This window comes from Myotis daubentonii, chromosome 7 (assembly GCF_963259705.1).
Source record: "Myotis daubentonii chromosome 7, mMyoDau2.1, whole genome shotgun sequence".
Classification (NCBI taxonomy): Eukaryota; Metazoa; Chordata; class Mammalia; order Chiroptera; family Vespertilionidae; genus Myotis; species Myotis daubentonii.
Window position 1 is genome coordinate 84,441,058 of NC_081846.1, and position 26,544 is coordinate 84,467,601.

The 26,544-nt window shown below is 44.4% G+C and overlaps 1 protein-coding gene across 3 annotated transcripts in view; it reads right to left on the bottom strand.

Annotated features, from left to right (window-relative positions):
* The window catches only part of CCDC93 (coiled-coil domain containing 93), a 91,105-nt gene that overhangs the window by 48,375 nt on the left and 16,186 nt on the right, over positions 1-26,544 (bottom strand). For 2 of the 3 annotated variants that reach the window (XM_059704657.1, XM_059704659.1), the window contains exons 7-11: positions 17,407-17,507; positions 8,608-8,644; positions 6,055-6,147; positions 5,713-5,763; positions 4,529-4,615 (exon numbers count right to left, since the gene is read on the bottom strand). In XM_059704657.1, coding sequence (XP_059560640.1) covers positions 4,529-4,615; positions 5,713-5,763; positions 6,055-6,147; positions 8,608-8,644; positions 17,407-17,507 — 369 coding nt within the window. The remainder of the gene's footprint in view (positions 1-4,528; positions 4,616-5,712; positions 5,764-6,054; positions 6,148-8,607; positions 8,645-17,406; positions 17,508-26,544) is intronic. The other variant, XM_059704658.1, reaches the window with a different exon arrangement.

Sequence of the window (26,544 nt, forward strand, 5' to 3'; positions counted from 1 at the left end):
AATTTGTAATCATGTCTGAACATGGACAAAAACCTGAACATTGTTCAAATCCACCCAAAGACCAAACATCCCCCTATATTGGCTAATAGAAGTACACAGCTTTAACCTTCATTCAATCCTCATCTTATATATTAGATTTATTTAGCTGCCATTCATTGACTTGCCCATCCTTAAAACATTCAACACAGAGCAAAGCCCTACTTTGTCAAACTTTTCCCCAAATCACCTAAAACAAGCCTAAATCCAGTCTTTTCTAATGCCTTCTTATTGAGATGCTGTATGATTTCCACTGCTGTATGGTATTCCCCAATATAACCAGCAATAAACTTGCTCAACTTGTTCAACTACAGGTGTGTGGTCTTTGGCCCTTCATTACTGATAGTGTTTTTATACTGTTACAACTTATTTGTAAGGCAACAGAGTCATAACCCAATCATCAACTTCTAAGAAACCTTTAGCAGAAACTATCTGCTCAGATTTTATAACACTATTAGAGGCCCGGCCTGCTGTGGGAGCGCCACTCATCCTGATCAGCCAGCCAAGCAGCTGTGAACCTGCCCTCGTGCACTGACCACCAGGGGGCAGCTCCTGCATTGAGCATCTGCGTGTCATAGTGACTAGTCAACTGGTTGTTCTGGTCATTCTGCCATTCGGTAGCTAGACTTTTATATATATAGATTATCTACAATGGCAACAGAAACAACTTAAAAGTCTAACAATCAGGAAATGTTTGATGAATTATGTTGTATTAACACATGGATTATCTAGTCAATACTAATAAGAGAAATATGCAAATTAACCATCACTCTGCCACTCCGCTACACCCACCAGCCAAGCAGGAGCAAGTATGCAAATTAACCCAAATAAGATGGCAGCGGCCACGGAGCTGGAGCAAGCAGGAGGCTTGAGTTGCCCCTGGTGATGGAGGAAGCCAAGCTTCCCGCCTGCCCTGGGCTCTGCTCAATGTTACCAAGTTTCAATTATAGAAGATAAATAAATCCCAGATACCTGCTTACAGCCCGACCTGGCCTCCACTCAAGGAGGGGCTGAAAAAAAAGAAAAAAAAGGAGAGGCTGGGAGTTTGGGTTGCCAGGGGGCGTGACCAACCTGAAAACGGCCATCAGCCCCTCACCCAGGCTGGCCAGGCACCCCAGCGGGACCCCTCCACCCTGAAGGGGCTGTGGCCAGCCTGCAAACAGTCCTCAGACCCTCACCCAGGCTGGCCACACCCCCATGGGGTGAGGGTCCCCGCTGGGGGGCTTGGCCAGCCTGAAAATGGCCCTGAGCCCCTCACCCAGGCTGGTCAGGCACCCCAGTGGGACCCCCACCCTGATCCGGGACACCCTTCAGGGCAAACCAGCTGGACCCCACCCGTGCACCAGGCCTCTATCTATACTAATAAAAGGGTAATATGCTAATTAGACTGGGAGACCTTCCAGAGGTTCTGGACAAAGCCATGGTGGCGGGGCCAAGGTAGAGGCGGTTAGAGGCCAAGAGGGGAGGGCAGTTGTGGGTGATCAGGCTGCTGGGGGGTGGGGCCGTTGGGGGTAAGCAGACCAGCAGGGGGGCCAGTTGGGGGCAAGCAGGCCATCAGTGGGGGTCAGTTGGAGGTGATCAGGACAGCGGGGAGTTTGGAGTGAGCAGGCCAGCAGGGGGGCCAGTTGGGGGCAAGCAGGCCATCAGTGGGGGTCAGTTGGAGGTGATCAGGACAGCGGCGGGGGGCCAATTTGGAGTGAGCAGGCCAGCAGAGGGGGCAGTTGGGGGCGAGCAGGCTGGCAGGGGGGGCAGTTGGGGGTGAGCACACTGGCACGGGGGGCAGTTGGGGGTGATCAGGCTGGTGGGGGGGCATTTGGGGGCGAGCAGGTCAGCAGTGGGGGGAAGTTGGGGGCGAGCAGGCTGGCAGGGGGGGCAGTTGGGGGCAAACACACTGGCATGGGGGGCAGCTGGGGGTGATCAGGCTGGCGGGGGGGCAGGTGAGTGGTTAGGAGCCAGCAGTCCCAGATTATAAGAGGGATGTCCGACTGCCGGTTTAGGCTCGATCCCTGTAAACCAGCATTAGGACATCCTTTGAGGGGTCCCAAATTGGAGAGGGTGCAGGCTGGGCTGAAGGACTGCCGGGAGCCGGTCCATCCTTGCTGTTTCAAGGGACCTGGCATATATGGCATACGGTTCTTAATATGTTTGCTCACCTTCTTGGCGCTGTGTTTTAACCAAGGTCACCTCTCCGAGAAAGGTTGAATCCCCAGGTAGGGATTTTCCCCTGAAGTTAGGGAGGGAATAAAACCCCTCAACTAAGTGCCAGGCGGGTAATTAATCCCTTTAACTATGAGCAATCATGCTTAAGCTACATAATCTTTACTCCCTGGAATGGAGATAAGAAACGCCCTAACCTTTGTAATAGAGATTGATAGGATTGAATCAACTGGTATAAATACAGTTGTAACAAGACAGAAAGAGACAGAATTTAGAACACAGAACTCAGAACACAGAACTAAGGACACAGGGCTTGGAAGACAGGACCAAGAGAGACAGAGCCTAGGCACAGAACCTACACAGAACATCCTCTAGAGACAGAAGAACTTCGCTGGCGAGAGCATGCCGGAGGATCCTGGACAGGGACTGGCCTGGGAGCCTGGAGGCGGAGCCTGGCAAGAGAGCATGGCAGGGGATCCTGGACTGAACCTGACTGCAGAGGTTGGCAAGAGAGCCTGACTAGAACCTGGCGATCAAACCTGGCTGGAGAAGTCTCTGTGTCATTCCTTCTTCGCCGACTCCGTCCACACCTTTGGGGACCCCTGGACCTGCTGGGGCTGGACCCCGGCAAAGGACACCCCGCCCCCCGACCCCCCTATGCACGAATTTCGTGCACTGGTCCACCAGTATTGAAATAATTGTGAAGGCTAAAGGAGAAAATGTTTAGGATTTGATGTGACAAAAAAATACAGACTATAAAAATGCAAATAAAGGTTACCATTAGCTGAATAGTTTGAATATGCAAGGCACTATTTTAGGCATTTTGGTCACATTTCATATAATCTTCACAACATTCTGCAAGGAAAGTAATAATACTCCCCTTTTGCAGATGAAGATACTAGGGCAAGGAGAGGTTAAATGAATCACATAACTGGGAGTGAGACACGACTCTATATGCTGTGTTTTTAGCTACAGTGTTCTATCTCTTTTAGACTTACATGATAACTGCAACTAGCTACAACTATGGTATGAGGGACAAACACTTGAAGTTAATATGCAAATGTGAAATAAATGTGATATGGAATTAGGATTAACAGCAATTTAATTTTAAAAATCATCTTTAATGCTATATGATCTATTCGATGCAAACAACACAGATAATCAAGCAATTAACTCTTGACCTCCAATTCTCTCTGAGAAGTTAATTATATGTTTTTGGAAAGAGACCGGTCCAAAACTACTACTAATTTCACTCTTTTCTGGCATTTTGAGTAAGACAGAGAGTAAGCAGGTTTCAACTATCTGGGGGTGGGGTTCTTTTGCCCTCCAGTCAGTACTTCTTAACATTGGTTTTCTAATCCAACTTTCATAGAATCCAAAGTGTCCTCTATTTCAATTTACAACACAGGGAAGGTGACAGTGGTCAGAATGCCATCTATGGTTTGTCCAAAAAAGGACTTAGGTTCTTCTAAAAGTACACAAGTACATCTTTAAGTCTTTTGAGTTTATTTGGTGGGAGATGACCATCTGCTGTGTTTACAGATTATATCTTCCAGATTACAGGTAGCATCCCTTCCCAATTACATCACCTGTGAAATCACTTTGGAAGAATATTGCACAGGGGTTGGAGCAGAGCTAATTTTTTTGTCAAGCCTTCTAAGATAGGAAAGCAAAGCTGGAAGCTGTTACAGACATGAACATTTTAGGGGGGCAGAATGAGTATGGTGGGGAAGGAAGGATGTGAAACAATGCCCTGTAAATTTGATTTTACTGATACTACATCTCAGCCAGACCAGATTCAGTATGTGCAAAATGATTAATCACTGTCTCCCTGAGATATTCAAGGTCCTGCTGCCTATTCTCAGCACGAAAAAAATCTAACACTGAAATATGGCTTTCAGGCTTCTGTTCATTCTATACCCTTTTAATAAAGTGGAACAAAAAATTTTGCCTTGGGTTTGGCTGAGTTATGGGGTTTATCTCCTCTGTGGCAAAGCTTCATTCCTCAGCCCAATCACCAAACCGAGCCCAAGTCATACGAAGCTGGTAGAGAAGGAAAAATGCTTGTGCTGAACCTCAGGCATCGATTTGTCAGGCACAATAATTGCTCCGAGAGACAGGTTTTCTCTTTATATTTACAGAAAAATAGGCACTGCAAAGAAAATTAATTTAGCTAATGGGCAAATGCTGATGGCTTTGTGTGACACACATGTTTCTGACAAACGTAACTAATGAATTACAACCTGCCTCCATCACTGCTGGGGGAGAGTGTAGAGAAAAAGGACAAATTCTTGGGGCATTACCTGAGGCAGACTCTGGTTAAGCCCCCACGTACCTTCTCTGCGTACTCGGACACAATCTGCTTGATCTCAGCCGAGCAGAGTCCCACGATCTGGCCCACAGAGCTTGCAGTGAGACGGCTCTGCAATCACAGGGAGGGTGTGTTCTCAAGACCATACCTTATCTTTCACAGAATTGGAAAACCTAACGCTCTGAGCATCACAGAAAAATAGGTAATATTCCCAGGGGAGAAAATAATTGGGCTTTTGCTTATGGATTCATCAACAAGGGAGGAAACAAGCCGTGGGACAAATGTGAATCCACCTCTCCACTTCCTGAGTCACTTGGCTACCTGGGCCAGATTCTCTTAGGACCCTGGGTACCTCTGGGAAGTCATTCTTCACCCTTTATACCCAATCCCAAGGTCTCTCTTCCTAAAGGTCACTACTACACAGAACCTGCAGGGAACTAGAGACTTAGGACCCAGGGAAAAAAGAAGTACAAGTGGGAGAAAAAGAGGACTCTCAGAACCCCTAAAGTATTTTATCGCAGGCCTTTCCTGCTTCCAAATAAATGATCCTTTCAAAGCTCTTGGTTAAACCTTCTAGAGAGGCCTTCTGAGTAGACCAACTCTAAATCTGGTATTCCATTTTCTACCTAGATGTTACAGGAAGGAAACAGAAGACAATGCTTCCTTTGGCATGGGATTAACTCGTGGTTATGGAGAGGCAAGGCTGAACCATGGCTCTTCTGCTGAGGCCCATATGGTACTGTCCCAGCAGGGACTCCCTGCTTCACAAGGGTCCCTCAAGTCTTCCTTCTAGAGGTCCCATGGACAGGAATACTATAAAACAGCGGTTCTCAACCTGTGGGTCGCGACCCCTTTGGTGGTCGAACGACCCTTTCACAGCTGTTGCCTAAGACCATCCTGCATATCAGATATTTACATTACGATTCATAACAGTAGCAACATGAGAGTTATGAAGTAGCAACGAAAATAATTTTATGGTTGGGTCACAACATGAGGAACTATATTTAAAGGGCCAGAAGGTTGAGAACCACTGCTATAAAAGCTTCTCAAAAGTAAGAGTCCTAGGAAACAGGAAACACTTGAGTGCTGAAAACACAAGGCTCTGAAGAAGGTAGTCCCTCAGGGAAGAGGCCCCAGAGAGCCAAGCAGGTTGGTTCCAAGTCCCCATCTCCATACCATATCCTCACCAAGGATCACTCCCACCTCACCTCCTCATTTGCCATGGCAGTCATCTTGGTCATCAGTGACTGAATACGCTGCTAAGAGAGGAATGGAGAGAAGTAGTAGTGAGCAGATTTGTCCATGTAAGACTTACACAATTATGTCTAAACAGGTCTTTGTGGTGGAATCTAAGAGTTGTTTTATTGATCTCCTTTTATGGTTTTCCTCATGAGAGGTGATAAAAGGAAACTGGAAAGGGTATGAAAGGCCATCTAACAGCAGCTGACTGTGAGAAACACCTGGCCATTCTGGAAAGCTGGGAAGGAAAGTGAAGTTTCTCCCCAAATGATTTAAACAGAAACCTCAGGGCACCTACATGGGCCACATACCTCTTCAGCAGCTCGAAGCTCATCCTCCTCATGGGCATCAGCTTTTTCTGTAGCAGAGAGCCCTGTGGGAAGTGCCGTTTTCTTGTCCTCAGCCTGGAAAGGAAGATGCAAAAGCAGCTGAGCATTGGAGTTGGAGACTCAGTAGAGGAAAGAAAACATTGCAAAGAGGCACGAGTCTGTGAAAGAAAACACACAGATCTGGCGAGCTGACCCAGTCCCTGAGAAGAATGGAAAATCCAGACCCCTGGGCTTCCATTCCAACTGCAGAGCAAGCAGGTCCAGCTTCAGGCCCTGGCCAATGCCTGTTCCCATTACTGAACTGCTTGCTGATTAATCCCTATCAGGCTGTACACATTTGCCTGACTTATCCTTACATTTTGATGGAGTCTTTCCTCTACTTTAATGCCTTCAAGAGCATATCGCTGCCTAAAGGAGTGGTTTTTTTTTCTTCAAACTGCCAGTTGAGACCTATCATTGGGACATGAAAATAATTTAGGTAGGACAAACATCTAAACAGATTAAATAAAATTTACAGAAAAGAAGAGATCAGAGTGCTTTGCAGGTAATCGAAGGTTAAGTACTGCTTTGTGAAACTGAAACTCAACAAAGTTTGAAAACCACTGGCCTAAAGGATAAAATTCTAACCTGTTTCACCTAGTGATCATGCTTCATATTCTGTATCAGGTCTCAGGCTTTAAATGGACCACACCACACTCAAAATACCTGGATTAACTACTGTTCCTCAAACATGGGCTGCAAGTCTTGAGTTCTTGGTTTTAATTCCATGTCTGTCATCCACCAGCAGGGTGACCTCAGGCTTACCTTCTCTGGATACCAGGGTCTTCTAGGGTTGAAAGGGAGGACTGGTCTCAAATACCCTTCTCAGATCCCAATGCTAGGATGCTTTTCTATAACAAGTCTACAATTGACTGTGGGGAACACCTTGAGGTCCCAACTGCTGGGTATATATCTACAGGGGACAAGACTTCCAGTTCAAATGTGCCATCTGACATTAAGACTGAAAAGACAAGCCAGATGGGAATGCTCATTTATGGGCATTTTATGATTTTTCCAATGATAAACAAATGATATTACTTCAGAATACAGTCATATGCATAAACATTCTTTTCAGATTTAAATTACATATCAAATTAAATGTATGCATCAAATTCTTATATACCAGATGCCACATGACATACTTAAATCCAGAAAATACCTTGTTTTGAAGGAAATAAATGTTTAGTTGAGTGAAAACCACAAATGTGGAAAAAATAAATAACAAGAAAACCAAAAAAGATAAAATCAGTGCATGACTGATTACTAATGAAATAATAACAACAATTAGATGTTTACTCTGTATTGGATCATTCTATATCCTTTACATTTTAATCTTTAAAACAGTGCTGCCCCCATTTTATAAATGCTATGAATTAAGGCACAACAATTAAGCATACTGTCCAAAGTCACATTGGAGAAGGGATGAAGTTAGCAGCAAATCCGGCTTTAGAACATGTGTTCCTAGTCATTGTCAGGGCTCTTCATGACTGAGATAGCAATTACCACAGTAATAAGAGGGAGGCTACGGTCAGGAAGGGCCTACCCAAAGAAAAACTGAGAGATGCGAAAGCTAGACAGAGAATAATAATAGGTGTTTCACTGAAGAAAATCTGGGGATCAGATGAAGAATGAGAAAAAGGTTATTAATAGACCTGAAGCAGCAGGACTCTACTTTTTAAGAGGCCACTAACTTCTTTAGTTAGCACTTTATTCTTTTAATGGCAGCGGTTGAAAGCACAGGCTTTGATGTCACACACACCTGGATTCAGATTCTTGTTAGGATACTTAAGGAGCTGTGTGATCTTGGACAAGTCACTGAGCCTCTCTGGGCCCCAGCTTTCTGATCCAAAAAACAGGAATAAGCATTTTACTCACAGAGTTGTTCAGAGGAATAAGTAAAAAAAAATACATATGTAACTCTGAACAAAGGGTCTGGAGCACAGTAAAGGTCTGGCACTGTAAGATTTATATGCATGCCCTGCTGCTGGCATTAAGGAGTGTTAATAAATACATAAATGATGAAAAATCTTTGCGACTGCTTTGTGAAGTTAGAAAAACCCATCTTGACTTACCTGATTTTCCTACCTAGTTACCTTAATACAGGCAGGCCTGTAATTTACGGTTATGTTCTATCTCACTGCCAGCATCCTGCTTCCACCTGTCTAGGGTCACTCTCACCGGATGAGGAGTGCTCAGGTCACTGGTAGTAGACTTCATGTTCACACTTTTAGAATTATTAGAGCCCACAGGATTGACCCAGGGGCCATGACTTTCAATTACCCTCCATTTCTAGCTCCAGATGAGGCCATTGCTTCAGGTCCCTGGTCTGGGAGGCACGTCCTTGCTGCCCTGGGGTTGCCCAAGGAACAGAGCCTGGTTGGCAGCAGCCCTGCCTTCTCACCCATGCTGGGCAGTCTGTCAGTATCAGACAGAGGCAAAAGGGAGGGTCACTTCCATCTCTCAAATTTTCTCTCCCATTATCTATGCTTTTCTTACCTTCTCTGTTTTGCTCTGGCGGCTAAATCCGTATCTCCTGCAGGCCACAAAAAAGGGGAGTTAAATTACTATTCAAAAATCACATTAAGTCTGTCAAATGCAGTTTAGTTGAATTTTTATATAAAAAGCTAATTTAGGCTATTTGGTGTCAGGAGAAAATATTTTAAGTGCCCAAACCACAATATATTCCACTGTTTTTGAATAAAGAGCCAGCCACCCTATTCGCCATATAAATGCTTAAATGGGAACTCAGTACAGAGTGCGATATTCCCTTTCAGTGCATTCTCTTTACTCTTTGAAGAAGAAACTGTATTTCAGATTTACAATTAAAGCTAAATGTCTTGAAAATATCTGTGTAAACAAATGTGGATGTATTGCTCAAGCTAAACACACTCTCTAAAGGCGACTTGCACAATCTCCAGTCCAGCCCATTTTTTTTCTCTCAAGCATACAGAAGCATTTTGCCAGTAATATTGTGTTCACATCACTCAACTTTAAATTCAAAGACATTCACAAATGCACTTTAATTTAAATTAGTTTATTTTCTAGCTCTAATTAATATCTACGTTTTCTTTATAGCAAGTATAACAGTGCAAAACCATTCAACAAAAAATAAAAAAGCATGATGAAAAATACCCAACCTCACTTACCTGTAAATAGTTTTTAAGGACATAAAAATGACAAGAAACCATTAAAAAAAACCAACACAAATTAAGGGCTCCTACTCTGCTCTCACTCATGCGAAGCCTTATTTAATAGATCACTGTGCTGGCCTCTTACCTGCTGTCTGGCCTCCAGCCTCACTCTACTCCCACTCCTCCCCATTCTTATCCAACTGCCCACTGTCTCTCAGGACAAACTGGACCTCCTGGGCACTCTCATTAGGGCTTCCGTTCTATGGCCCTGCCTAACAACCATTTCGCCTCATCTCCTGCAGATCACCTTATGTGCTCTAGTACATCCATTGCCTGAACAGAGAACTTTACACACACTGTGCTGTCCTCTTCTCTCCCACTTTCCTATTCACTCTCCACACCTCAGCTCTAAAGCCACTTCTTCTCCAAGCATTCTCATGCACAGACTCTCTGCCTTGGATCTGCACATGTTCCCCCACTTCCTGGATATTTGCATGTCTGCATTCTCCTCCTGGAGGGCACTGATGCTACTTTTACTAGTACATTTGGTATTTCCAATGTATGTTGAATAAATAAACTAAAACAAGTGCAAGAAAACACTGAAAGCCAAAGTATCACCTGACCATGCAATAAGATTGTCATACTATTGGAGAAACCACAAAGTCACTCTGGGCACAACATTCCCACCCATTAGGCATACATCTATAGACCCAAAGTGCAGCGAGGTTAAAGGTGGATTAGCTACCATATTCTGTAAAGGACTTCTTGGCAGATTCTGTGAATTGGCTTAGTCAATATCTATTGCATCTTTCTACAGTGGGGAGGCTGGAAAACAAAAAACTCTATGTTCCATACTCCCTATACCTAGCATGCAGAATGCTGGTTAGGCTCTACCAATCAGGTGCATTTGCTGGAGTTTTGAATGTGTAACAGTTACATGAGGTGAGAGGAAGGTCATAAAAGATTCACTGTGTGGTGTGGATCACAGAAGCAACTTGGTTTGGGGGCCAGCAGCTGTCACAGTGGCTTCCTGATTTTGGCAGAAGTGGTGTGGTATTTTTTTCAGCAGCTGCAGCACCAGCTTCCCAATTCCTCAGGCCTCGAGACAGCTTCCAATTCATAAAGTACACACCAGCATCCTTAGAGGCCCAGTTCCAAAGTGATGCTTGGGAAATGACCCTGGCTCAGCTAAGATTCTGTGTTTTAAGCCCATGGATCCCAGTAATCAATCCCAATATATAGGGTAGGGTTCCTAGGCCTAGCTGGTGATCAAAGCCAATCTGTGGGGCGATGGGGGGGGGGGGGGAAGGGATGGTGTCCTGCTGGCACCCGCCTTGGCTTGTGGCCTGGCGCCACCTGCTCACCGGCCCTGAACTGGGGCAGTTCCTGCATTGAGTGTCTGCCCCCTGGTGGTCAGTGCATGCCATAGCAACCAGTCGTTCGGCTGTTTGGTCGATTTGCATATTAGGGTTTTATTATATAGGACTAGAGGCCCGGTGCACAAAAATTTGTGCACTGGCGGGGCGGGTGTCCCTCAGCCCCACTTGTGCCCTCTCACAGTCTGGGACCCCTCGGGAGATAACGACCTGCTGGCTTAGGCCTGCTCCCGGGTGGCAGAGGGCAGGCCCAATCCCTAGGTGCCTGCCCCGCAGCCCCTGGTCAGGCTCAGAGCAGGGCCAATTGGGGAGTTGGGGCGCCGCCCCCTGTCATGCACAGAGCAGGGCGGATCGGGAGGTTGTGATGCCACCCCCAGTCACACTCAGGGTAGGGCCGACTGGGGGGTTGGGGCGCCGCCCTGTCACACTCAAGGCAGGGTCGATGGGGAGGTTGCGGCGCCACCCCGTCATGCACAGAGCAGGACCGATCAGGGGGTTGGGGAGCGGCCCCCTGTCACACTCAGGGCAGGGCCGATGGGGAGGTTGCAGTTCCACCCCGTCACACAGAGCAGGGCCCATGGTGGGGTTGGGGCGCCGCACCCTGTCACACACAGAGCAGGGCCGATCAGGGGGTTGGGGCGCCTTCCCCTGTCACGAACACAGCAGGGCGGATAGGGAGGTTGTGGCCCCGCCCCCTGTCACACAGAGCTGCAGGGCGATCAGGGGGTTTGGGCGCTGCCCCGTCACGCTGCTCCAGGGGCCAGGAGGCCTCGCGGCTCTGCTGATCCCAGTGCTGGGAGGCCTCGCGGCTCTTCTTGACACAGGGGCAGTGAGGCCTCGCTGCTCAGTTTGATCCCAGTGCTGGGAGGCCTTGCGGCTCTTCTTGACACAGGGGCAGTGAGGCCTCACTGCTCTGCTGATCCCGGTGCTGGGAGGCCTCGCTGCTACGCTGATCCCGGTGCCAGGAGGCCTCGCAGCTCCGCTGATCCCAGTGCCGGGAGGCCTCGCAGCTCCGCTGATCCCGGGGCATGAGGCCTCGCGGCTCCGCTGATCCCGGGTTCGGGAGGCCTTGTGGCTCCACTGATCCCAGTGCTGGGAGGCATATTACCCTTTTACTATATAGGATAGAGGCCTGGTGCATGGGTGGGGGCCGGCTGGTTTGCCCTGAAGGGTGTCCTGGATCAGGGTGGGGGTCCCGCTTGGGTGCCTGGCCAGCCTGGGTGAGGGGATGATGGCTGTTTGCAGCTGGTCACACCCCCTTCAGGGTCGGGGTCCCCAATGGGGTGCCTGGCCAGTCTGGGTGAGGGGCTGTGGGCCATTTTCAGGCTGGCGGGTGACTGAAGCTCCCAACCTCTCCTTTTTTTCTTATTCTGAGATTTATTTACCTTCTATGGCTGTCACTGGAACTTAGAGCCGGCTTTAGCTCTGAGGCTCAGCTCCAGCTCTGAGACCTCGGCTGCTGAAAGCAGGTATCTGGCTTTGTTTGGGTTCTATAATTGAAACACTGTTGCAACTCCAGCTCAGCTGGCTGGCTGGCTGAAAGCATGGGGTTTGTTTAGCTTTTTTAATTGCAAAATTGTTTCTTAGAGTGCAAGCTCAGAGCCCAGCAGCGGCAGGCGGGGAACCTTGGCTTCCTTCATCACTGGAGCAAGCAAGCCTCCTGTTCGCTTCAGCTGCCTGGCTGCCGGCTGCCATCTTGGTTGGCAGTTAATTTGCATATCGCCCTGATTAGCCAATGGGAAGTATGTCAGAGGTACGGTTAATTACCATGTTTGTCTATTAATAGATAGGATAATAGCCCATTATGGATAAACCACATTTTGTTTACCCATTCATCAGCTGATGGATATCTGTGTTGTTTTGACAACTGTGAATAGTGCTATTATGAAAATTCATGTACAGCTTCATTCACGTTTGTATTCCCAGCACCTACTAAAATGCCTGACACATAGTAGGTACTCAATAAATGTTTGCTGAATGAAGAGTCCAGATGATTTTTCTAAAAGCTTCCTTCTCTATGTGACATTATGGCAATGCTTCCATTATGACAAAGAAGAGCTAGCTGCCTTCAGTTGCCTATTAATGCATGCCTCATTGTGTGCACTTAACTACTCTTCCAATGGTGTTTAAGCTTCACCAGAACATGCTATTCCCTTTGTGGCCCATCATCCCTCACAAAGAGCAGGGGGAATTTCAATTTACTTCTATACAGAAGCATTTACTTCTCTTTATCCTCTCCCTAGGTATGCTGCTCTATCCTACAACCCCTCTTTCCTCTTGCCCAGTCAGGCTTACCCTTTCCTCTCTAGAGCCAACTGAGTTGCAGTGCCATATGCTCAATCTGTTCCTGCCTTCCCCTTGGCTAGCTCTGACTTATCAACTTTGCTGATGTCCTACAATGTCAGCATCAACAGAGCTCTAGCCCTCTTACCTAAACCTAGTAGTTGTCTTTAACATCAAGGATGTACATCTTCTAGAATACTAGTAGCATACTCCAAAAGAAATATAATGAGAGTCACATATATAACTTTAAATTAGTAGATTCATATACTCTGACAATAATGAAACATATTCTAATAACTAAGTCAAGCATGGATTTTAAAATTTAAAATGAAAATTCTGTTCGTAAGCCACACTAATTACATTTCAAGTGCTTAATACCCACATGTAGCTAGTGGCTACCTTAACCGAATGTCACAGTTCTAGAAAACAAACTAACCTTCAAGAACAATTGCCCTAGGACAAATTAAGACATATCAATCTATCTGGAATTTGAACAAAACAGGCATAAGAAAGCCTTAAATACTAAGGACTGTGAACTCTGTTCTTTGTTCATTCAAAAAGCATTTACTATATACCTTCCATGAGCATAAATAGGCCTCACTATCATATGGGACACACTAAGTACAGAATGACTTCAAGGCAACTCAAAATTAAGCCTCAAATAGTGTGGAATAGGCTAACTCCAGTATCCTAGTGATTGGGCTTCAAAATTGCACTTGCAAGTCAATATACTGCATATAAAATGCATTTCCCCACAGTGGCAGTTTTGTATTATGGTTAAGTATTTAAGCTAGCTTCCAAAAGTTGATTGGGACCATAATAAAATAAAAATATTATACAGTTGCAATTCTGTTTACGTCTAAAATAAAAACTATGAATCTTGTTTTTCTAACACCATAACATTTAAACAAATATATCCAAACATGTTTTTAAGAGACACACAATCCTTAAGGCCTTCAGTATGATTGACCAGGCTCAAAGTCCAGACTTGTTTGAGCAATGAAAGTCAAAAAGGGGGAGGAAGAAGCTGGAATGCTGACCTCAAAGCCAGGTGCACTGTGGGCCTAGGCCAGTGGTCGGCAAACTATGGCTCTTTGGCCCCTTGAATGTGGCTCTTCCACAAAATACCGACTTCTGCCCATGGGCCACGAAGTTTCAATCGCACTGTACGTGCGCGCCCGCATGTGGTATTTTGTGGAAGAGCCACACTCAAGGGGCCAAAGAGCCGCATGTGGCTCGCGAGCCGCAGTTTGCCGACCACGGGCCTAGGCTGATGAGTGACAAGAATACTAATGAAAGATGAGGCATTTGTATTTCTAGGTGGGAATGAGTAATTAGGGGTGCACAACAGTGAGGGGAGAGGCAGGATGGAGCATGAGTGTCAGAATCAGCAAGGGCCAGCCTGCTTGAATGGGAAAGGGAAGGAAGACTATTAAGACTTCCCATAAAAGGGCTAGAGCAGTGGTTCTCAACCTTCCTAATGCCGTGACCCTTTAATACAGTTCCTCATGTTGTGGTGACCCCCAACCATAAAATTATTTTCGTTGCTACTTCATAACTGTAATTTTGCTACTGTTATGAATCGTAATGTAAATATCTGATATGCAGGATATATTTTCATTGTTACAAATTGAACATAATTAAAGAATAGTGATTAAGCACAGAAACAATATGTAATTATGTATGTGTTTTCCGATGGTCTTAGGCGACTCCTGTGAAAGGGTCGTTTGACCCCCAAAGGGGTTGGGACCCACAGGTTGAGAACCACTGGGCTAGAGGGAGGCCTAGTCCTAGGAGTAATGAGTATATAGAGACAAAGATAACTGAAAGGGAGGCTTAGGAATCTTCATTTGAATCTAAAGATCATATTTAAGGAAATTTTAGAACTGAAAACTGCTGCTGCTACTGTTATTGCTGGGGCCTAATAGTTAACATCTACTGTTTGCTACAGAGGACAAACTGTTGAAAGCTCTTCATATAATTATGTAACCCTCATTTAGTGGTAAAGATTCCCATGTAGTGGGAAGTACTGAATAGAACTGTGTGGAAAGAGACTCATAGCCAGAAAGGAGGGAAGGGGACTTCTTCAGAATGGGGAATAAGACGCACACTTGTTGGGTCTTTAAGTTTTATCTAGTTTGCTCTGTCAGTTTAATAATCACTGTCTTCTTGTTTAGTCTCAGACCAAAAAACAAAGACTGTCCTTCTAAAACTAAGAGCCAAACTCTCATAGGAGGCTCAAACAATAATATTGTAGATAATGATAATGACATGTTTTTGGACTCCAAGAAACCTGATTGCAAGTCCTAGTTTGAGACTCTTAAGAGTTAATAGTTGACCTTGGAAACATTATTTTTTAAACTTTCTGAATGCTCTCTTTCTCATTCTCAGAAAGGAACATAAACTAAATAAATTATAAAAATGTAATCAGAATTTTTCTTCCCCATCTGTCAAAAATTCACCATTCCTTACCAGCAAAGCTATAAAGAAAGCAAAATAATCCCTCTCCTAAAAAACAAAACCAACAAGCCCTCCATCCTACCTACTTAGGCTTAGAAGGTATGACCCCACCAACAGGAACTAAGACTGGTATTGAGACACTGTTCTTTCTTACACTCCAAATTTGCAAGGAGTCACCAACAAAATCTTGCTCCCTTCCCTAAAGAAAGACAAGCTAGACTCTGCCTCACACTGGCCCAAACACTCCTGAGGATGAGCAGGAATGTCCTAAATTTACCCAGGATAACAACTATCATCTATGACATATGCAAAAGATCCAATGTGAAACTGAGTTTCAAAACAAAATAGAATATTAAAAGTTGTCAGCAAGGTCTCCATGAGGTGGACAATTCACTGAATCTCTGACTCCTTTTCAGCCCCAAGAATGTTGGCGTTTCCATGATAGTGGGCCAATTGAAGTATGAATGATACAAACTAACAAAAGCCACAACATGCCCCTAAGTCAGCGGTTCTCAACCTGTGGGTCGCGACCCCTTTGGCAGTCGAACGACCCTTTCACAGGGGTAGCCTAAGACCATCCTGCATACATTATGATTCATAACAGTAGCAACATTACAGTTGTGAAGTAGCAACGAAAATAATTTTATGGTTGGGTCACAACATGAGGAACTGTATTTAAAGGGCCAGAAGGTTGAGGACCACTGCCCTAAGTACTCCTTGGCTCTGGAACATGAGGCCACAAGCAGGTGCCTCTCCAGCTCTGGCTCTCCCTAAGCAGTGCAGCCTCACCTGCCCACCTGCAGCTGGGGCTTGGCTGGAAAGTGCCTAGGGCATGCAACCTGTCCAATCGCAAAGGGTACAACTCAGAAGTGCCCCACATTTGTTTTTTTGCTATCTCAAAATTCTTAATATTAATCATTATTAATAATTCTTAACAAGGGGCTCTGCATTTTCATTTTATACTGGGCCAGGCAAATTATGTAGCTGGTCTGATATGCCTCTCTCAGAAGAGTTCAAGTCACAGCAGCAACTGGTGAGCTGAGCAGGCAGCCATCACACCTGGCTTAGGGCCAGAACTAACAGCTTCCTTTGAATGAAACAGACTAGCTTCATTCTCAGGAAGGAAGGACTTGACCCCACACAATCCCCCCCCCCCCCCAAAATCAAAAACATAGCAATAGCAATTCCATTTGAAAGATGGAATACTTAAGCCAATTAAGCCTAGTATCCTCTGGTTCTCTCCAGGACCTAGAAGAGGAAGCCATGAGAGGCTCACTCAGGGAGATGCTAGTGGCAGTGCTGTTAGTTCCAGCCACCCGGTGGGTTGGGTTGGTTACTCAGCAGAGCAGCACACAGCAAACACTCCCAGCACAAAGGAAAGAAACCAAGGAGACATACTCACATCAAGGAGTCAGTTACCCTAAGTAGAAAATGCAGGACATAAATGAAGGTTAATACCCAGTGTCAACCAAAAAATTCAATGGGGAGAAGTACTTCCTTATGTGCATGTGTAATTAGTAAAAACTGAAGATATAAAATAATAATTGTTTTTTTAAAATAACTAGAATGTTTTTAAAAAGTGACAAAACTACTTCTGAATTCTTTATTTTCCTAGTCAGGACAATTCTTCAAAGGAAACCAAAATTATTATTCTAACACTTAAAGTAAAACTGTTCAAAACTCTTTAGTTTACCTGGAGATTTTAACAAATGGCAGAGATCTGAAGGGCAGACCACCCTCAGCCTCCACAAATCCCCCAAATTCCCAACCCCCAAGGAAAGCGGAGCTAGGGCCCACAGTTACACATACTCCAAAAGAGGAGTTTCAAAGATTAGGCCTCTACCATCACCAGGGAAGCAACCCCCAGAAACTTGGATAATTCAATACCAGAGAGAAAAGTTCCAGATGCTGAAAAACTTAGGCCCAAAATAGTAAATTCAATCAGGTAAAAGCCAACCAAGCTAATTCCAATGAAGAAATTCAAAATAGCTTTTCTTTTCAGTGGTTTTATAAAATAGGCACTGTAGTCAGGGTCCCATTCATACCTGCCATATTCCAAAAGTGTAGCATGGATTCGAGATTCTTCATCGAGCAGCTCCTCTGCTCCTTGTTGCCGTTTGTATTTCCGACGGGGCTTGTAAACATCCTAAGAAGTGTACGAGACAGAGGAGTCACTGAGAGTGAGAAGTCTCTCACACGGAACTGGGTGCTGAATGTGAACATCCAGTTAGGGAATGGGTCTTGTCCCCATCACAACAGCAGGTACTCAGGGGAACTGCCTTCAAGGACGCTGCTCCTGCAACTTTTATATAGGTAACCAATATTTCCACCCAATCTATTGCTTGCCAACTTTGTTATAACTTGGTGTTTTTTGCCCTAAGACATTTTAATCTTTTATGTAGTCAAAATCATTACTTTATAGCTTACTTCCTATCCAGGGATTGTGGAAAAAAGCTGTCTGTTACTTTTACAGGCTACATTTAGCCTGTTCATCTATTCATATTTTGAGTGGGAGCAGGCATAGTGAAAGGTAGGGATCTAGCTATTTTTTTCTGAATGGAAAATTAAGAATCCCAACATCATCAATTTAAGTCCATCCTTCCCCTGATTTGAAACACACACACACACACACACACACACACACACACACACACACACACCCCTACCTACCTTCTAAACAAGTATATGGCATGTAGTAGCATGTACTCCATTAATGTAGGTCTTCACCCCCCAGATGACCTGGGTTGTCATTCTACCCTAAATGAATGCTCTTGACTGACAAGCTGGCAGTCAAATAATACCTTAGCAATATTTGCTCAGGCCTCTGGGTCCAGGTAGATAGTTGTTTGTACAAGCAATGTATTCTAGTTGTGTGTCCCTGGACCTTGCTTCTCCGCTAGGAGAGTTCACCACATCTGTTTTCTACCTGGACATCATCAGGTTTCTCTAGATAGTGACATTTTTATTCTAATTAGAATTGTTTCCTCCTTGTTAATTGTTTCCTCCTTGACATTATTTTAGTTTTTATTATGAAATATTTCAAACAGAAAAAAATTCTTTCTGTAACATATACTATATAATTTCAACAGTTTTGTGGAAAGGGATGGAATAGGGTGTGAGATGATGCTAGAGAGTTGTTCTTATAGCTTGCTACCACAAATATTTTCTGGTTTGCTACTGGTGTCTACATGAACAGGAAGCTATAAATAATATAAAACAGATTTATGGGGAAATGAAAACTATAATGAACCCATATGACGTCAGTTACTGCGTATGCTTTAATTTCCACTGAGCTCTACTATTATAGCTCTACTATTATAGCAGTACTATATTATTGGGCTTAACTGCTTTCTTCCTTAATTACCACTCATAGCGTCAATGACCCAAGACAGGAAATTAAATTCTTCAAAAAAAAAAAAAAAAAGATTGACTCCAAAACGATAGTATACTGAATCAACAACAGCTACTATGACCTTTTATTCTTCCAAACAATGACAATTTTGGATTCTGTTTAATTATTCCTTTTACTTTAAAGCATCTCATAAACATTTTAAAATTATAATTACCCTGAGATAGAGGCAAGGCAGATGCTAGTCCCTCCACTTTACTTTTGAAGAAGCAGAGATTAAATAATGTTCAGGATTGCCAGGAGAATATTGGGCCTGGTTCTAGGTACTCTGCTGGCCCCAAGGTTTTCCCATTACACTTACTTGGTTCTGATGGGCATTCTAGTCACCCACCTGCCATTTCAGCTGAGCCCTCTCATGAGACTCCCTATACAATATGAGACTGCACATGAATCATTACAATGACTTGGACTTAATAATAGTAAAACTGACCTAAAAGCAGAGGTTCCAGACCAACCAAAAACTATTGCCAAGTCACCCTGTAAAGCAACAGGAATCAGGAACACTGATGTTTAGTCCTGTCTCGTACTAACTAGCTGCATGACCTTGGGAAGGTTCCCTCAATGGGTCTGTGTCCTCATCTATAAACTGAGGACTGGATTAATAGGTCTTGAAGGAGAATCCCCGTCTCTCAATCTTTGTTATTTTAATCCTGTAAAGATACTGACTTGGGCCCTAGCTTGTTTGGCTCAGTGGATAGAGTCCCGGTTCAAAGATTGAAGGATCCCGGGTTCATTTGTGGTTAAGAACACGAACCTTGTTTGCAGGCTCCAACCCTGGCCCTGGTCGGGGCACATGTGGGAGGCAACCAATCGATGTGTCTCTCTCACATCTATGTTTCTCTCTGTCACTACCGCTCCCATCCACTCTCTAAAAATCAATGGAAAAATATTCTTGGGTGAGGATTAACGAACAAACAAACAAACAAGATACTGACTTGGTTAACATAATCCCATCAATAATATAAAGTGAGATTAATAAAAAACAACACACCCATGCTTTACACAGTTGTGCTCTTACAAAGGCATGCGAAATCAACTTATCTTTTGCCATTAACAGGAGTAGCAACAGTAATGGCTATTGAATGCTAGGTATGTGCCAGGCATTCAATACCTGTGTGGGCTATGGCCACCTCATGGTCCTATTTTTTTTTACTTGATGAGCCCCTGATCTGTGGAATCCCTGATAACTGAAATGTCACTTTCACCTCAGCTCCTAGAGAGCAGTGTGGTTCATAGTGAGTCCTCAATTAATCTTACTAAATGAAGACATGGAGTCAGGCAGACGGAGCTTAGTCCTGACTCCATAATTTACTACCTGTCTGACTTGGGGCAAGTTACTTTAACCTCTGTGGCTTCCCATCTATAAAATAGGTACAAGCAGAGTGGTTGTGAGGGTTAATTATTTAACAATACCTGGCATACAGTAAGGGCTAAGATACATATAAATGGATATTATTAATAAAATGTGCTAATATCATTTTACGATATTGCACATTTACATTTTATGTGCTGTATGAAAAGGCCCTCCACATGGCAGAACACACTGGAGTAGTAACTTTAAATGACATTGTCTCTTAGGTGATCCAATAAGTTCAGCAAGGCATTTCCTTTCAACTGGACTTGAAGCTTTAAGAAGTCTTTTTTTTTTTTTCCCCCTGTTCCCTCTATAAAATTCTAAGCATTCCCCAAAATGCTCAATAAATAGTAACTGAATACCTTTTGAGGCTCTGGGTAAAAATTCACAGGCACTCTTCCCTCAGGGTTACAAGGGAGTCAGACCCTGCCGCACAGGACAGATCTTTAGGAACATGAGAGGCTGCCAGCTCCAAAAAGGAAGTAGGCTGTCCAACAGCATACTAAGTGAGACAAGTGAGCCATCACGCTGTGAAAGTGGAAGGCGGTGAGGAGAGGCCTGCCTTGGGTGGCAATAGTTTCATTTTCTTATGTCCTTTGAAAATACCACCTTCCCTGAAGCAGGCCTTTTACAGACAGCTAGCTACTGTGTGAAAGGAGATGTGGCGAAGTCAAGGAGGTAACACATTTCAAAGAAGAAACAGAAGTACTGAGGATAATCCCTAGAAGGAAGAAAAATGAGGCCAAAAGGTGATAAACTCAAGTTACAGTTCACAACAGCTTTTCTGCCTGGCAATCTGGCAAAAGGTACTAACAGCCTTAGGCTTAAAACCTTTGACCCAATTCCACTTCAAGGCAGGTATTCTAAGTAAATAATTAAAGATAAAAGAAAAAAGGAGCTATGAGGATGTCCTACATCATGCCCTCCCCAAACTAAGCTAATTAAATTAGTAACACACAATGAATAATCTATAGACACTAAAAATGTGAGGGAGGTATATTTATTGGTGCAAAGATAGCCCAGCTTATATGAGCAAAATAAGACTGTACCAAAACAGAATATCCTATATAATAAAAGGCTAATATGCCAACAGACCAAATGGCAGAATAACTGAACAACCAGTCACTATGATGTGCACTGACCACTAGGGGGCGTGTGTGGAACATGGTAGATGTTGGCTGCTGCAGGATGGTGGAGCAGGGGAGTGGGGGCACCAGACCAAGCCAGGGCGCTGCTGGTCGCGGTCATCAGGGTGAGCCTCTGCTGGTTACTGAAAATTCTTTGCTCCTGCGTGCCACAGTCCAGCCCGGCACTCGCACCTGCTGCCGGCACTGGCCCCACTTGCACCCTCTGCTGGCACTGGAGCCGCCACTCGCAACCACTGCCAGCGCTCAGCGCCAGTCCCGATCATTTGGTGCCATCAGTGGGTGTGAACAGTAGTTGCCGGCCCTGATCACCTCTGAGGGCTTCTTCACCTCCCCTTGCTCCTGAGGGGCGATTGGGGCAGCAGCCGCCACTCGCACCTGCTGATGGTGCTGGCCCCACTCGCACCCATTCACTCTGGCCCCAATCACTCTGCATTGTCAGCGGGTGTGAGCGAGGCCGGTGCCGTCAGCGCATAGGAGTGGCGGAGGCGGGAGCGGGGCTGCGGGTAGACAGGGGACTGGGGCTGTGCCAGGAGAGGCCGGGCGGGGGCGCAGAGGATGGGCCGAGACCCGCCCTGTGCCTACTGCAGCCTCACGGCCCACAGTCCTTTCAAGTGCACAAATTCGTGCACTGGGCCTCTAGTACAGTATAATACTGTTTTTCTTTTTTTGCGGTTTCTAATTCTCTATACTGATATCCATAATTCTGTATTTCCTACTTAGAGTATCAGTGATTATCCCTGGCTGGTGAGATCATGGGTGATATAGCTTTGTACTTTTCCTCAGTTTCCTAATTTTTCATTATTATTAGTAGTGCTAGCATAAAAGAAAATAAGTTCTTTAAAAACAAATAATCATGCACCAAAAAAAAATGGATGGGCTATATGACCCAGGACAAATGTAAAAGACAGAATGAGTCCTATAAGGTTGGCTAAAGACAAGAATAAGTTACATGCTTTGAAAAATATTAAAATGTTTATAATTTATTTTTTAAGAAGAGGTTATTTCTAAGCAAGAATAAGTAAACACCTGCTGGTTGAAGCACAATGGTATCACGTTAATTGATGAAAAAAGAAAATATGACAACTTCCATTTGGCAAACATTCTCCAGCTGGAGAAAGGGTCTTCAAATGGGAACAGTCAGAGTAAATGTCCTATAAATGACTTCTGAGGTGGCAGCAGAGCTCCCAATCACTTGGGTGATGTGTCTGAGTCTCTGGGACCCAGATGAACAACAGCCCAGAGTCCTAAAGTCAAGAACAGTATTGCAAAATTGATGTCAAGATATGTGGGGAATCAGAGAGCAGGTAAGGAGGGAGAAAACTGGACAAGTACCAACATCTATTGTGTCGGAGGAGTCAATTATAAAATCAAAATCTGCTGCCTCTTCCTAACTCTGCAACTATGTAGGGAATTACTAGCCCTTCTGAGCTTCAACTACCTAATTATGAAATGCAAATAATAATATATAACTCCCCCTGTGTTGGTGAGGAATTAGGCACTCAATCAATACACGGGTGCTGCATACATTTTATGGCTGGGCCTAGAAACTAGGGATCTGTATGTTAGACCTTACGTTAATCCTTAAGTTAGCATTCACAATTTAAACTTTGAATTTTAGGCTAGTCAATAAGTTGCAGGTAAGAAATTCTGATGAGGCACCTGAAAGGAGACTGGGAAAAGACTGAAGGAATAACCCATTCAGAACCTGAGACTTCCAAAGAGCCACAACTTCTGGTTACCTAGGAAAAATTTCATTCCCTTTATTGAGGGAAGGATCCTCCTTGGGAAGAGTGACAACCAACAAAAAGCAGCAAGCTCTTTCATTTCTTATGCTGACTCACAGAATGAGCCCGTGACATGCACTGCAGGCCTGAGTCTCCCTGGAACTTCTGGGACTTGTTTCAAGGCTGCAATGAAGCCCTTGCAGAGTTCCAGGGTTGGAGGAATGAAAGTTAATGGTAATGGAGCTCAGCTGAGAAACCTAAACATCTGGAAGTGAGGCCTATTTTCAATAGCTAGGGAGAGAAGAAAATAAAACCCACGGCCTGGCTCTGGTCAGCTATAGGAATACTTCCTGCTAAATACCATTCCTGCTAAAACTGTATGATAATCAACTGATGAGTTAGTTCACACATAAAAAAAAGGAAATAAACTAAGCAATACAAACTATCCAAGAAACTTGTAAATATTTTTTTTCATTTTTCTTTATTATTTTTTAAATATATTTCTTATTGATTAAGATATTACATATGTGTCCTTATCCCCACGTTACCCCCTACCCCCACCGCCCCCGCTCATGCCCTCATCCCCCCCCCCATTGTCTGTGTCCATTGGTTAGGCCTATATGCTTGCATATAAGTCCTTTGGTTGATCTTTCCCCCTTGCCCCCACCCTCCCCTACCTTCCCTCCAAGGCCCGACAGTCCAATCAATGCCTCTCCGTCTCTGGATCAGTCCTTGTTCATCAGTTTATGTTGTTCATTATATTCCACAAATGAGTGAGATCATGTGGTATTTATCCTTCTCTGACTGGCTTATTTCACTTAGCATAATGCTCTCCAGTTCCATCCATGCTGTGGCAAATGGTAAGAGTTCCTTTTTCTTCTTCCTCTTCTTAAAGAATACCTTTCAGCATTTCATATAATACTGGTTTGGTGATGATGAACTCCTTTAGCTTTTTCTTATCTGTGAAGCTCTTTATCTGATCTTCTATTCTGAATGATAGCTTTGCTAGATAAAGTAATCTTGGTTGTAGGTTCTTGCTATTCATCACTTTGAATATTTCTTGCCACTCTCTTCTGGCCTGCATGGTTTCTGTTGAGAAATCAGCTGACAGTTGTATGGGTACTCCCTTGTAGGTAACTGACTGTCTTTCTCTTGCTGCATTTAAGATTCTCTCTTTGTCTTTTGCTCTTGGCATTTTAATTATGCTGTGTCTTGGTGTGGTATTTTGGATTCCTTTTGTTTGGGGTTCTCTGCGCTTCCTGGACTTTTAAGTCTATTTCTTTCACCAGGTAGGGGAAGTTTTCTGTCATTATTTCTTCAAATAGGTTTTCAATATCTTGCCCTCTCTCTTCTTCTGGCACCCCTATAATTCTGATGTTGGTACGCTTGAAGTTGTCCCAGAGGCTCCTTACACTATCTTCATATTTTTGGATTCTTTTTTCTTTTTCGGTTGGGTATTTTTTGTTTGTTTGTATTTGACTTGATTCTTGGGATCCTCTAGTCTGCTGTTGGATCTCTGTATATTATTCTTTATTTCACTCAGTGTATGCTTAATTTATAGTTGGTATTTTTTCATATCCTCCAGGGTCTCACTAAATTTATCGGCAGTTTCCATAAAATTCTTGAAAAACCTTATAAATGTGGTTTTGAACTCTATATCCAGTCATTTGCTTTCCTCCATTTCTGTCATTTGTGACCTGTTTGTCTCCGCATGCTTCCCTGTGTTGGTAGCGTGGTTTTGTGTGCTAGGTGTCCCGTAGGGCCCAGTGGCTCAGCCTCCCCAGTTACCTGAGGTGGACACTCTTGGTGCACCCCCTTGTGGGCTTTGTGCACAGTCTTGTTGTAGTTATGCCTTGATTGTTATAGGATCACTGGGAGGAACTGACCTCCAGGCAAATTGGCTGTGAGAATCAGCTGTGTCTACAGTGGGAGAACTTCTGTGCTGGAGACACCCTTCTGGGGCAAGACTTGCTTCAGTGGGGCTTTGGTGCTCACTGAGTCTGTGCCCTGAATGTGTCCCTTATGGATCTGAGGAGTTGTGATCTGGATGGTCCCCCTCTGACCACTGGGTACAGTGGCTCTTGGATCTAAGGAGGTGCTAATTTAGCCTCTGCCTGAGGTTACCCAGCAGGAGCTATGAAGAGATCTGCACATTCCCCTTCCTTTTTTGGAGTTTGGAGGTGCCCAGATGAGGCCCAGCTGTGAAACAATGCAAGCTGCTGTGGGGCCTTGGGCCTTCTCTTGGAAGTTCTGGGTCTGTCTGGCCCAGCTGCAATTTGTTAGGTAATATTCAGGTTGCAAAGGGCCAGGGCATTCATATGCAAAAGCCTCTATCGCAGCTTGGGTGGGGCGGGGTTTCAGGGAATCAAAGGGCGGAGCAAGCAGCTATGGCTGATCCTCAGCCCTGCCCTAAGGGGCCCCGCCTCAGTGTCCTGGTAATTGCTGCATGCACCTCTGAGGGAAAGCCGCCCTCGAGTTCCGAGTTCTGCCTGCTGCCAGACAATCCGGTTTCTCCCTGTATGAATCCTGGGTCCCCAGAGTCTTCCCAGAACCAGAGTTTAGAGCAGTCGGGAGCTCGTGACTCCCTCCCGATTCAAAAAGACAGCCGCGTCCTCAGGTGACAGCCCCTTTCCGCGCACTTGAGCCTCAGTACCTCTGCACTCTACTTCCGCACCTCCTCCGAGTCTCAGTGTGCTTTTCTCTTTCCTTTTCTCATTAGAATTTCCACTCAGCCAGCCTTCCTGTAGTTCTGGATGATGTCCGTTTTGTCTTTTCGTTGTATTTTTGAAGTTGTTGTGGTAGGCAGCAATTTCCGGTGTTTACCTATGCCGCCATCTTGGTTTCTCCCTATCTTCTTATTTTCTAATCAGCTGCAAACATCTTTTTATCTAGAGATTCACAGCACAGTGGTTTGCATTGTGGCTCCATCATCACCAATGTGACTTTGGGTAACTTATATAACCTCATGGCTCCTGTGTTTGAGTAGGTAATACACAAACTTACTATAAAATTCAAAAAGAATTTCCCTTCTCTTACCCTGGCTCCCCAATCAGAGGTAATGCTTGGTTCTCTCATTTTTCCAGATATGAAGCATCATTTAAAATTAGGGAAAGCAACAGCATACCCAACCAACTGGTTATTATTTGTCATGACAAATGCTGTTAGGAAAAATTTTTAATAGCTTAAAGACTGTGTTTATAAGTGAAAAAAAACCCCTATAAAATTGTATTTAAAGTACAATTCTAATTCAGTATAAAAATGCATATTAAAAACATGAAAGAAATACATCTGACGATCAAAAGTGGCTGCTTCTGCATTGTGAGATTAAGTTTGATTTTCTTCCCCTGCATCTGTCAACCTTAAAAAAAAACAACTTTAAGGAAATTCTAAACTGAACACTTATTTCACAACCAGGAAAAATTTACTCTATGTCATGTTATGTGCTCTTTTTCTTCTTCTTATTTAACTAGTGGCCCGGTGCACGAAATTCATGCACTGGAGAGGTGGGGGTGTATGTGTTGGTCCCTCAGCCCGGCCTGCACCCTCTC